Source organism: Erythrolamprus reginae, chromosome 4 (genome assembly GCF_031021105.1).
Source record: "Erythrolamprus reginae isolate rEryReg1 chromosome 4, rEryReg1.hap1, whole genome shotgun sequence".
NCBI lineage: Eukaryota > Metazoa > Chordata > Lepidosauria > Squamata > Dipsadidae > Erythrolamprus > Erythrolamprus reginae.
Genome location: NC_091953.1, coordinates 112,929,223 through 112,943,385, shown reverse-complemented (window position 1 = coordinate 112,943,385; position 14,163 = coordinate 112,929,223). Strand labels below are relative to the sequence as shown.

At 39.9% G+C, this 14,163-nt stretch overlaps 1 protein-coding gene across 2 annotated transcripts in view; it reads right to left on the bottom strand.

Annotated features, from left to right (window-relative positions):
- The window catches only part of ITGBL1 (integrin subunit beta like 1), a 223,625-nt gene that overhangs the window by 136,785 nt on the left and 72,677 nt on the right, over positions 1-14,163 (bottom strand). For both annotated transcript variants that reach the window (XM_070751236.1, XM_070751238.1), the window contains 3 exons: positions 13,862-14,008; positions 10,224-10,346; positions 4,524-4,664 (listed from right to left, as the gene is read on the bottom strand). In XM_070751236.1, the coding sequence (XP_070607337.1) occupies positions 4,524-4,664; positions 10,224-10,346; positions 13,862-14,008 (411 nt within the window). The remainder of the gene's footprint in view (positions 1-4,523; positions 4,665-10,223; positions 10,347-13,861; positions 14,009-14,163) is intronic.

The following is a 14,163-nucleotide window of genomic DNA, read 5'->3' as shown; positions in this document are numbered from 1 at the left end:
CTTCACTGCCCCTATAAGGCGGCTATGACCCTGTAGGGTCTCCCTACAATAGTTACCATCTGGATTTAGCAGGGCTCAGTGGAGGCCACTATTTTCCAGCCAATCTTGCTGTGATATCAATAGGAAGTTGAAATGGCTATTCCAAGAGGAAATTTATTATTTCCATAACACATTAACAAGAGGAAAGCAACATTTGCATCTGAAAAGGGTGGATGCAGATAAATTTTAAATCACAATAATCCAGTCTTGATTATGTCTTGGGTATAATATGTGGGTATGACTAGGTTTGTCGAGTTTCTATTTTCACTTATCCTAGGTACTATAAGTTATTTGACTCCATTACCTTCAGCTCTTTGGGGTCTTTCTCCAAAGACTCCTAGAACTACCCCAGATGACAGTAAATGGACACAACAGCCAAGCTTGTTTGTTATTATTAAACACCCATGCTCAGTCATTCCTCTCTGTGTGGTGTGGGTTGGTATCTGCTGTAGGTAGTTTGCTTATCATTTACCATGCTGAGCAAATGCAGTGTGCTGGGGTCTTCTGCTGTGATCTTCTCCATAAACAAACTTTATCAAATCATGGTGGCACTCCATAGTTTGTTCCTGCTGGAAGTCTTGGGAAAAACTGTGTTCACACAGTGTGATAGGCCATTACACAAGCCGGGGACTACTGTGTCCATGACGTGCAGCTCAGAGAGAGGACCAATTAGAGGCACATATTTCCTTATACCTAAGCCACATGGGTTGCTATGTTGTGCAAACAGCCCTAGAGCATTTTGAGCATGCATACTGAGTCAGAGCCACTAATATTCCTCCCATCTGGTCCTCAAACAGCATGTTTTTCTATTCCTGCCATTAGAAAAGAAAAGCCTTTTACACAAAATGTTGTTAACAGAATAATAAAATAAAGAGTTGGAGGGGACCTGGGAGGTTTTCTAGTACAAACCCCTGCAGGCAGGAAACTCCATACCACAAGGGTCTGTTCTGGGTCCTATTCTTTTTAATATGTTTGTGAGTGACATAGGGGAAGATTTGGTAGGGAAGGTTGGCCTATTTGCCGATGACTCTAAAGTGTGCAATAGGGTTGATATTCCTGGAGGGGTCTGTAATATGGTAAATGATTTAGCTTTACTAGATAAATGGTCAAAGCAATGGAAACCGCAGTTTAATGTTTCCAAATGTAAAATAACGCACTTGGGGAAAAGGAATCCTCAATCTGAGTATTGCATTGGCAGTTCTGTGTTAGCAAAAACTTCAGAAGAGAAGGATTTAGGGATAGTGATTTCTGACAGTCTCAAAATGGGTGAGCAGTGTGGTCGGGCAGTAGGAAAAGCAAGTAGGATGCTTGGCTGCATAGCTAAAGGTATAACAAGCAGGAAGAGGGAGATTGTGATCCCCTTATATAGAGCGCTGGTGAGACCACATTTGGAATACTGTGTTCAGTTCTGGAGACCTCACCTACAAAAAGATATTGACAAAATTGAACGGGTCCAAAGGCGGGCTACAAGAATGGTGGAAGGTCTTAAGCATAAAACGTATCAGGAAAGACTTAATGAACTCAATCTGTATAGTCTGGAGGACAGAAGGAAAAGGGGGGACATGATCGAAACATTTAAATATGTTGAAAGGTTAAATAAGGTTCAGGAGGGAAGTGTTTTTAATAGGAAAGTGAACACAAGAACAAGGGGACACAATCTGAAGTTAGTTGGGGGAAAGATCAAAAGCAACATGAGAAAATATTATTTCACTGAAAGAGTAGTAGATCCTTGGAACAAACTTCCAGCAGACGTGGTTGGTAAATCCACAGTAACTGAATTTAAACATGCCTGGGATAAACATATATCCAGTGTAAGATAAAATACAGGAAATAGTATAAGGGCAGACTAGATGGACCATGAGGTCTGCCGTCAGTCTTCTATGTTTCTATGTTTCTATTTCAGATAAAGCGTTCTCCTACCTCTTCTTAACAACCTTCAGTGTTGTAGCACCCACAATTCATTCCACTGATTTGTTGTTCTCACTCTAAGAAAAATTCTTTTCAGCTCTAGCTTGGTTCTCTCCTTACTGGCCATCCATTACATACTGTATACTGCATGCAATATAGTTACATATTTTTGCTGATAAGTGAAAAGGAAGGGAGCCTAGTATAGACCTATTTCAATCATGTTATGGTCTCATCAGCCAAACATACCCTTATTGGGATTTGAACCTGTAGCATGCTGCGTGTAAGGCAGGATATTAACCTCTGTGCTACAGGCTCGACTCCAAATCAGCTTTTACCAGGGAAGAGCCATATGGTTGGTTTTCTGTTGAAATCACCCTGGTATTCCCAAATATGGGAGGAAACAACGTTTGCTTTCCTTTTGTCACTCAGCCCCACACAGGGGCCATTCCAAGGCAGATAAATTGTATACATACACACACACACACACACACACACACTATTTTTAAAGTATTACTTTCAACAAAATCATGACATTCTATCAATCATAAAGTTCCATGCCACCAAATAGACAAATAATTCATTTACAAAACTGATTTTAAAATCTAGTGCATGGTTTCTAGAACTATGAGTGTGTGTGTGTATATGTGTGTTTTCAATATTTTAGCCAGTGCTTTTAAATTGTCATATAATTAAAATAAGAGGGTTTTATAAATGCTCTCAAGATAATTAGATGGTCCTCATTTGGCAGAGTTTTCTCAATAAAGAGATAGTAAAAAGATAAATTTTGAAATTTGCACTTTTGCTTTAATCTAATAGATCTGGACTGTAGTTAGAAAAACAACAGTTGATACTTCAAATATTTTCTTAGTGAAAACAAACATATTTTCACATTTTAGAAACACAGTAAATCTATTTATGAATATTTTTCATCCAATCAAACTAAAAGTACTTGAATGAAAATGTAATCATAAATTAGTGGTAATTTCTACCATGTACATGTACATTTCTAACATGTACATACAAAAGATTTAGACCCAATTTTTATTTTGAGAAAGTTGATGAGGGCTAACTCTCTCATAATGGAATATTGTATGTAAGGTCTTCTGAACTGGTTCTGTTAAGAAATCAACAGTCCTGGGAACCGTTTCTTCTGGATGGCAGCAACGCTTATCTACACATTCGCAGTATTTAAAAGCCACATCCTCTCCATTGTTGAAATATTTTAAAAAATGCAAAAAAGGCCAAAAATTGCCAAAATCTCACGTGTGCAAGCATCCTCGTGTGAGATTTCGCTTGCTATACATGCGCAAAAGCCAAATTTCACGCAGGCGCGCATGTCAGGGATATGCAGATGCATTCACATTGCCATTTCTGCCACCGGGACGGCGATCCCGACCTTTCCGGTAGCAGACCTTTACTGCCTGGTACCCTATTAAGCTCTTACACCACAATGGAAAATATGTACTATATTTTTGGACTATTAGACACACCTTTTTCCTCCATAAAAGAGGCTGAAAATTTGGGTGTATTTTATACTCTGAATTAGCTTTTTTTCCCGCCCTAACTAGGTGCTAACAATCTTCCCAGCTCTTACCTTGCAGGCTCTTTCATTGTTACTCTGCTAAGAATGTTTTTCAAGTCCTAAGTCTTTGCAGGGTTTTTTTCATTGCTCTATTTGCTCTGAATGTTTCTGTTCATCCCTAACCAGGTGCTAACAGTGTTCTCAGCTCTTACTGGCTTGCAAGCTCTTTCATTGTTACTCTCTCCGAATAAGGTTTTTTTTAAGTCCTAACCAGGGGATAAAATAATATGCTAAAGTGGACCAGACTAAGGATGCTACCCAGATGAATATCTGGTAAGCAGATTTTCCCCCACCCCTATTTTCCTCCCCAAAAACTAAGTTGTATCTTATACTCCGAAAAATGTGGTATGTATACGGGTGAATGTGTATACACAGGAAATTGCTTTATGAGTAACTTAGGGTGCTTTCTATATTGTTCAGCTATGTTGATCAGCATTTCTCCATGGTGCTCTCTTCCTTCCCCAGATTTTTTTTTTTGGTCATATTTCACTATGTTAGTACACTAGGGGGCAAATAAAACAGAATCAAGTGGGATTGGCTCATGGTTATCCACATCTACCCCTCTTTTTGTAATAACGAATCAATTGAGTTTTCCCTAAGCCCTTTAATTTTGAAAAAGTGCCAAAGGTAGGAAAAGAAGTTAACTTAGATCAGTGGTTCTCAACCTTTCTAAGACCGCGACCCCTTAATATAGTTCCTCGTGTTGTGGTGACCCCCAATCATAAGTCTAGCGCCAATTCTCCCAACAGAGCTTTGAGCTGATTGGCAGGAAGGTCAGAGAGACGCCCCCACTGTAAATGCCTGATTGTTTGGATTGTAAAAATATGTTCCGAGATGCCATAATGGAAGCTTTAGTTCCTAATACCAGGAGAAATTTGTCTTTTCCCAGGGTCTCAGGCGACCCCCATGAAATGGTCATTCGACCCCCCAAAGGGGTCTCGCCCCCCAGGTTGAGAACCACTGACTTAGATGATAACCAAGGTGAACAACAAACCTCTGTTGCTGCAGATTTTGCCATTTGGAGAGGTGCACTTCTTCTTGATCTCCCAGGGGGCGATGTCGCATTGGAGTTCACATTTATCGCCATGCCAACCAGCCTCGCAGTAACAGTTTCCACAGTAACACATGCCATGGCCTTATCCCAAAAACATAAGGTTGACAGTGAAGACTTCCTTCCAGAAACATACACTATTCAGTTCCTTTTTTTTTGTAAACTTAAAAGTTTTAAGCTTAGATGTTTGATCGACGATGGGTGTTATGAAACGGGAGTCAGATTTTTCTCAAAAAAATCATAATAAAAACCATAGCCACAAAATATTTATTTTGTATTTGAGTTCTGAGAGCCAGTGAGGTCTAGTGTTTAATCTCTGTCAAGACCCATCAAAAGCTAGCATTTTCTGACCTTCTGAAGAAGCTGTTTGATTCATGTGAATTTATGAATGTGACACGTTTTGTTCTGAAAGGTGAAGTGTCCGCCTGTATTTAATCAGAGATTTTGGTTTATATGAGTCGAACTGTCAGGATGCACATAATACAGATATTTACAGACGTTAGCAATGCCTAATATCAAGGTATTGCCATGATTAAATGTACCCTTTTTTCTTTTTTATTGACATTAAATCACCGAGAATTCTTCCTTTACAACAGTGTAATTTTGACAGTTACTAAAATTCCATTGCTGGCATCAGATCTAACCCAATATATTTAATAAATGGTACATATGTCACAGCCTCCTTCTGCTTTCTTACTTTTGTTTTACTCTGTGCTAAGAAGAAGAAGCTCTGTTGAGTTTAGAACAATTAAGGTTCTGGTGTGTGTGTGTGTGTGTGTGTGTGTATATATATATATCACATGTTTTTTTGCTGAATTTGAAAATTAAGGGAGACTAGGATAGATCTATTTCGGCCTTATTTGTTTCCGTAGATTTTCACGGGTATATGTATGTAGATTGTTCTGAGTTCGGGTTTTGCCCTGTGTAATATTTTGCATGTCTATGCGACGTTTCGGTGAAATCACATTCACCATCATCAGGCTGAAGTTTTAAGCTTCGTGTTGCTGTAAATATTTACAGCAACACGAAGCTTAAAACTTCAGCCTGATGATGGTGAATGTGATTTCACCGAAACGTCGCATAGACATGCAAAATATTACACAGGGCAAAACCCAAACTCAGAACAATCTACATACATACATACATACATACATACATACATACATACATACATACATATATTCATCCATTTATTTATTCATCTATTTATTCATCTATTCATTCATTCATTCATTTATTTATTTATTTATTGGATTTGTATGCCGCCCCTCTCTGCAGACTCGGGGCGGCTAATAACAGTAATAAAACAGCATATAATAATAATCCAATACTAAAAACAGTTAAAAACCCATTATTATAAAAGCCAAACATACATACAGACATACCATGCATAAAATTGTAAAGGCCTAGGGGGAAAGAGTATCTCAATTCCCCCATGCCTGGTGGCAGAGGTGGGTTTTAAGCAGCTTATGAAAGGCAAGGAGGGTGGGGGCAATTCTAATCTCTGGGGGGAGTTGGTTCCAGAGGGCCGGGGCCGCCACAGAGAAGGCTTTTCCCCTGGGTCCCGCCAAGCGACATTGTTTAGTTGAGAAGACCCACTCTGTGGGACCTAACTGGTCGCTGGGATTCATGCAGCAGAAGGCGGTCCCTGAGATATTCTGGTCCGATGCCATGTATACCAAATAACAACATTGCATGTTTGGGAACATTTTTTCTTTAAATAATCTTCATTTTTGCACTCTTTACTAATTGTGATGTCTCCATTTTTTTTTACCAACTCCCTCCACTTGGGGAAATATTCTAGGGGAGACTGAGCAGTATATTTTAGTTTGAAAAGATCAGATTATTTTAAACATGTCTAGCCTTTCGTACGAATATAAATAATATGGATTTTTAAATTTAAAATTTATCACAATTATAAAATATTTATGAATATCAATTATATTTGAGTTTTTGAGAGCCAGTGTGGTCCAGAATTTAAGGTTCCAGGCTATAAACCAGGAAATTGTGAGTTCTAATCCCGCTTTCGGTATGAATGTGGCTGGGTGACTTGATCTTGTTGCTTTCTCCCAAGCACTAACATCAGGTTCAAGCAATATGTTGGTCGGTCAATTTCTGTTGCAACCAATAGATCAATATTGCGTTGATATGAGAAAAAGAAAACCCTACTAGAAGAAGAAAAATGTTATACATTCCTATATTGATGAAAACTTAGAGAGAACTATGCCAGAGTAATTACTGCAATCTTGTATCTAAAATCTCTTTTGAATTAAGCTCAGTGTTTACTAACTTGAGGGACTGCCAAAACACAGCAGTTTACCACAATTCTTCAGGATCTGTTTGGATCTGTTTATCGCAGGGCTATTTCTAGTGGTGTTTTATGCAAATATTAACCAAGTTCAATTCTTATTTTTAAAAAAAATCTGCACAAAAGTCTGGTAGGTATTGCCACCTTGTGTGTGTATGTACCTACCTACCTACCTACCTACCTTCCTATCTATCTATCTATCTATCTATCTATCTATCTATCTATCTATCTATCTATCTACTTATCTACCTATCTACTTATCTACTTATCTACTTATCATCTATCTATCTACCTATCTACCTATCTACCTATCTACCTATCTACCTATCTACCTACCTGCCTGCCTGCCTGCCTGCCTGCCTACCTACCTACCTACCTACCTATCTAATTACCCTGCATATGACTTTGTGATTTTGTGACACCAAGTTTAATAGATTTAATTATGTAATACCTGAAAATGATCAAAATCTGAAACTAATTTACATTATACCCAATATCAACATAACCATAACAATTGGTGTCAATTCTGGGACAATGAAAAGCATGAGAAAGAAACTCAAAATAGTCCTACATTGATTCAGTTTGGTATGAGAAAGGCCTGAAAGAAAGCCTGGCAAGCTTTGAAGATTCTGTTATTATCCTTTATAAGGATAACATTCCTGCAAATCCTTGTTGTGCTTCCCGATCTGGCTACCTCAAAGGATTGGCAACATCTGAAAGACCAAACTATGCTAATGGATTCTACAGCACTGCTCTAACTTGAAGAAGCTCCAGCTTGTAATTCCTCTGCCAGTAGAAGTAGTAATATGCAATTGAGGAAGATGTGGATATTTAGTCAGGAACTGGTGATCAATCTTAAGATCATAACCTCTAGTTTAGGCAAAGTGTCATGGTGTTTATTAATTACACATCTTTCAAAACTGGCTCTCAGATTGGCAAAGAGATGCCTTTTGCTTCCAATTCTGTACTAATCAAAATGACTATGCCACCTTTAGGATGTTAGTTATCCACTTATACTCTGAGATGCTTGTATTGAAAGATGTGATAAGCATCTATCCAAGTTTCTTGTAGCAAAAAGATATTGAATTGGACAGATTCTTGAAAATGGGATGACCACTCTGTTATATTCTGTGAAAAGGATGTCAATTTGCATTATTTCAATTAGCAATTCTTTTTTCAATGGGATTGAAATTTGGGAAGGGAAGAAGTACAGTTTCCCCCCTAGTAGCCATGAGCTGCTCAATTTTCTTCTGGTGGCATACTTTCCAACTGTCTTCTCAGGAGTAAAGTGATGTTTTTCTTCTTACACACCATCAGTGACCTAATCTCAGAAGTAAATATTTATGTCTCAGAAAGAAAGGGCAACTTCTGGCCTCAGATGATTTGATGATAAATGAAGCTTTCAATTAAAACTTCAGTTAGATAATGGAGTGCCCTAACTATAATGCTAAATTTTCAGAAGATTATGCAAACTGCCACTTCAATGCTGTCTTGCGAAGGTCATTTTTTAACCTGCAAATGAATCTTGGGTATCTCTAATTAAAACTTGTGGGATGATTATTTTTCTGTTATCCTGTAATAGGTGGGTTGAGTCAAGCTAATAGAGGAATGGTCTATTCTGGTGCAGCTTTTTGTTGATTTGATAGCAGCTAAACATGGTCATAAGGAAAGGACCAAGGGTTTGCATTGTCATGATATGAAGTGGAAAAGAGAGACGTGGTATACATAGACTGTTCCAAATTAAGTTCCACTGCCCAGTTTGGAGTAAAGTATACAACTGTATCAGCAGAGGATGTCAAACTTTGCAAGTTGTAGGGACAACATTGCAATCCATCTCCATTTCTTTTTGTCTGTGCATCACCTCCATCACCATCATAAGCACTGAAAAGGGTTGCAGCTTGAATCACAATGCTGTGGCTACCACCTTGGAGATAACAATGCTCGCCAACCACTGCTGAAAATGTCTGCACACAATACTCCTTTCTTTGCTGCTGGATCAGTTAGCCATCTGTCCTGTTCTTTTCCTTCATGAGACACATCAGATTCAAAGGCAAAAGATAGTAGTATTTGTTGTGTTTGGGCCTGGGCCAGCCGTTGCTCCCACAGATGGGAGAGACGCGGCACAAAGTGAATGTGAAAGCCTGGCTGACAGCCAGGAAGATGTGGCAGACAGCCAGGAAGATGTGGCAGACAGCCAGGAAGATGTGGCAGACAGCCAGGAGGACGAGGCCACTGGGACACAGGATTCAGCAGACAGCCCAGGGGATTTGGCCTGCAGTCCCTGAGACAGTCTTTCCTCCCTGAGTTCTTCTGCAGATCAATATATTGATCTACATAGCCGAAGAGCTATGCAAAGAAGGGATCGCTTTAAGGAGTATTACAAATCATTATAGGTGCACCTGGGCTGGGTATGGTTCACTTAATGAGGGCTAAAGGGATAAAAGGGAACAAAGGCCAAGGCAAACTGTGGCTGTTTATCTGTGTTGTTTTGTGGTTCCTGCTTCGAAGTTTCTGTGCCGTTGGAGTTTTCAACCCAGCTTTTTCAGACAAGTGGGAGGTGAAAACTCTGGGACTTGCTGTTTGCTTCAAAAATTCAAAAGGACTCCTGAAACGTCTTTGCTCATTCCAGGTTGTCTTTGTTTGTTTTTCCCTGTGTTTTTTGTATGCGGCTGAAGTAAGCCTTGCATTGTTTTTGGACATTAAGAATTGTTTTTTGAGTAAGCTATTTTTGTTTATCTAATACAAGTTTGCTGATTAGCAGAGCATGTATGTGTTTGATTTCTTTTCATTGGACTATTACGCATTGCCGAGCCAGTCAGGCAGAACAGTATTCTGGGGGGAAATTAATTTAAGAGATTGCAGGTAGTATTTGGCCATGATCATGTTCTGAAGCTCCTTGCCTTTCAGTCCAAAGTGCCGTAGAGTCATTTTAAAACTGCTTCAGCATTTTGTTTCAGCAGAAATACTGCCCTCCTTTTATTGTTTATTGCAAATATTACAATGCTATACTTTTCTAAATTTTATTCATCATTTTCGCAACTGAAGCTAACTGTTATCAAATTTCTTTGGGTGCAGAAATTCTTCAAAGAAAAAGGTGGGTGGCAGAAGCTATTACCTTCCTCTGAAAGGAAATGATGGCTAGTAACTGCAGTATTCCTTGCCTTGACCTCCAAATTATCTCTAAGGACAGCTGTGATTATGAAGGCCCAGGCAAATTGGTGTATTCAACACAAGCTGGAACAAGAACCATTTCCTGCAAAAAATTGTCCTCAATGATAGAGCATGATTATCTGAAGAATGGATGCGGTGATTAGCATAGCTTTAAATATGCTCACCTGTACACATCAGTCTGGTTTCTTCATCTATGCATTCTCCGTCATCACACTCACAATATTTGCCATGGATCAATCCATTTCCTTCTAAATTGTCACATTTACATCTGCCACAGTGACAAGTACCTTTAAACACCACAAATACAGTACTGGCATTAGGACTACAGTGTGCCATTCAGTTTATCATTGAAAATAATGTTTGATTTCATGGCTTATGTTTCTTTCAGAATTTTATATAGTGTACCATATTCTTCGGAGTATCAGATGCCCTGGGCTATAAGACGAACCTTAGTCTTGGGGGAAGAAAATGGGGGGAAAAATAATTTGCCGACCAGGTATTCATCTGGCTAGTTCTTAGTCTGTTCAACTTCAGCACATTACTTTGCCGGTTTTGAGCTCGTGTACTTGCTTTTTATCCCCTGGTTGGGGATAAAACCAGGTTCTAAAACACTTTACTTTTCTCTCTCTCTCTCTGTTCAAAAGAGAAACAATGAGAAAAGCAGGCAAAGGGAAGATCGCTTTGCTAGCAAGGCATGGAAGATTGATTCAGGTATTAATCCACAGCCTTATACGTAATCCACACAAGGAAGGGTGTCTGGGAAATGGGGGTGTGGACTCACAACATTTGTTACATGGAAGAGCCAAGAAAATGTGGTGCGCCTGAAAAGAAATACAGTGATACCTCGTCTTACAAACCCCTCGTCATACAAACTTTTTGAGATACAAACCCGGTGTTTAAGATATTTTTGACTCTTCTTCCAAACTATTTTCACCTTACAAACCCAAGCCACCGCCACTGGTATGCCCTGCCTCTGGACTTCTGTTGCCAGTGAAGCACCCGTTTTTGCGCTGCTGGGATTCCCCTGAGGCTCCCCTCCATGGGAAACACCTCCTCTGGATTTCTGTGTTTTTGCGATGCTGCGAGGGAATCCCAGCAGCACAAAAATGGGCGCTTTGCTGGCAATGGAAGTCCAGAGGTGGGGTTTCCCAGTGAGGGGAGCCTCAGTGAAATCGCAGCATCACAAAATCACGGAAGTCCAGAGGTCGGGTTTTGAGGACTTCTGTGTTTTTGCGATGTTGCAATTTCGCTGAGGCTCCCCTTGCTGGGAAACCCCACCTCCGGACTTCCATTGCCAGCGAAGCACCTGTTTTTGCACTGCTGGGGTTCCTCTGCTGGGATTCCCCTGCAGCATCACAAAAACACGGAGGTCCGGAGGTGGGGTTTCCCATGGAGGGGAGCCTCAGGGGAATCCCAGCAGTACAAATACGGGGGCTTCAGCTGGCAAAAGGGGTGAATTTTGGGCTTGCACACATTAATTGCTTTTCCATTGATTCCTATGAGAAACATTGTTTTGTCTTACAAACCTTTCACCTTACAAACCTCATCCCGGAACCAATTAAGTTCGTAAGACGAGGTATCACTGTACTAAAAAATCATGTTCTCTGTCTTTCGAGATATTCTGATCTGCTTTGCTGGTGGTTGCAAAAACTGGCGGTGAGTTTCTGATTTATGTTTTGATTTATGAGCAGTGTTATCTAGGAATTTAGAAGGATTGGATTTTGGTGTGTTTCCCAGATTCCGAGCCGACTTGGAAAATTACCGGAGACCAGAACACTAATAGGTTGATTTAATTCATCCTTCATTGTTATGGCAACAACTTCCAAACAACTCTACCTGGAGGGCTGAGAATCTTCATAGACATTTCACCCTTCACCCTGCTCTCTAGCTATGGTTGCATCCTCTGTGGTTCTATTCCTTGATTGTTTTGGTTGATATTTTCTTCAATTTTTGTCCAAATCTAAAATATATTGTGGGGTGGTGGCCTGGCAATCAAAGCTATATACTGAACCCCAAGCTAAGATTTCCCAATGGTCACAGGGGATATTTCTGTTTATTTTTTCCTTATAGGGCTGCTCGTTCCACATGTCACTCAGGGCAGTGAATTAAAATAATTAAAATGTGAACAAAACTGCAAATCCATCCCTCCAAGGGAAGTGCACACATCCACATAAATAGTAGAAGTGGGTTCAATGTAGGACAACCAAGATTTTTACTACCACAATGTGGGCATGGCTTATGTAGGACGCCCTGCATTTTCTTTCAACATCTTTCAGTGCAAATTGGGTGCTCTGGCTGGAGCTTCCTTTTTGCTACCCCACTGCGTTCCCCCTCATCCGGGCAGTAGCCCACCCCTGGGTGGGTTCCTACTGATTCGGATCAGTTCTATAGAATCTTTAGTAACTTGGCGGCCTAGGTCGCTGGAACCAACAACGACCCAGGCCTGCAATGCCCCCGAGCTGATTTTCACATAAGCACTCTAGGTGCTGCCATCTTTTTATGCTTCTACATATGCACAGCTATTTTTTTAGTACTGTACATGTTCTGCCGGCTTCTAGTACAAGCCTCCAATGAAAAGGAAATTGGTTCAAAACAGACACACACACACAGTAGAAGTCCAGTAAATGTTTTTTATCTCAGCAAAAGAGAAGCAAAGCTCCCTTTTAGAATTCAAAGGGAGCTCTTGTATAAACAAGGCAGTAATGGATTACAGTATGATAACAAGGCAAGCAATAAATCAGCAATAAACCAGTACTGTGAAGTTCGGCACAAATACTGTTTGTTCCAGACGTGGCAAAAACTTACAAGGATTTCTTTTCTCAAACTCCGTGACTCCCAATAACTACGATCAGATAATCTACACACTGCTAAGCCTGCACGCTGCCAATTTAACAACTGCTATAATTACGTGAGCCCCACCCAACCACAGGTGGATTCTCTATCGCCTGCAATATTTCTTCAGTTGTTCTCTTCTTTGCATAACTCTACGCGTGTGTGGGTCTAGCAATTCCTCCTCCGAATCTACCGAAGATAATGGAGATTGGCTTCCTGGGCTGTCTGCCAAGCCCCCCCTCTTCCAAGTCACCCCCACCTTCTTCTTCTTCCGAGGAAACTTCACTACATGACTCTGTCAGCAATAAAACAGGCCTATGACATGTTGATGTTTCCCCTGCATCCACCTCCACATTGCTTGGGGCAAGAGCTGGGCCAGAGCCAACCACAACATCTACATGTGTGTGCAAAAAGCATGGAATGCGCTCCTGCTTGCACAGCAAATCCCTGAGCGAACCGGCAGTAGCAGAACCCGGAACCCATCTCTGATAAACAGCCATCTACTCCCAAAGTCAGTGTATTTATGGTGGTTAGAATACAGTATTGCAAGGTAATTCTGCTGACTTTCGACTGCCAGCATTTCAATTCTCACTGGCTCAAGGTTAAATCAGCCTTCCATTCTTCAGATTGGTAAAATGAGGATCCAGATTGTTGGGGGCAATATGCTGACTCTTTAAACTGCTTAGAAAGGGCTGTAAAGCACTGTGAAGCAGTATTGAAGTCTAAGTAGTATTGTTATTGTTATTTAATTTCCTTGCTGAATGCCTGGAGGACAAAGTTTATGATGCCTACTGAAAACTACAAAGTTTATGATGCCTAAAGAAAACCATCAGTCCTTTTCTTAATAATAACCATTTAATCTTATTTTTTTTCACACTAGTTAAATGCTTTCACACAATATATTTTGCATGATTGATTAAAAACTACTTCACCAAAGTGATTTATCAGCCCATTAAAATTAAAATCTCACCTGCATTTGAACAAATGATGTCTTGAGAATTCTTGCACATTTCATTACTCTTCCTCCGTGTAAAATTGCAGATAGTTGGGTATTGACAAGCATCACCATACCAACCTTCTTCACATTTACACTTTCCACAATCACACTTCCCATGACCTAGATAAATAGTTTTAAAAAACAAATCTTACATATATTTTCATATTTACTTCGTTAAAAAGACTTCTTTGCACCAAGTAATAGATTTTCATTCTGAAATTATGAATAATCTTCTTCATCTGTGATCTATTTAAATAAAACTTGGAAGAGAGTTT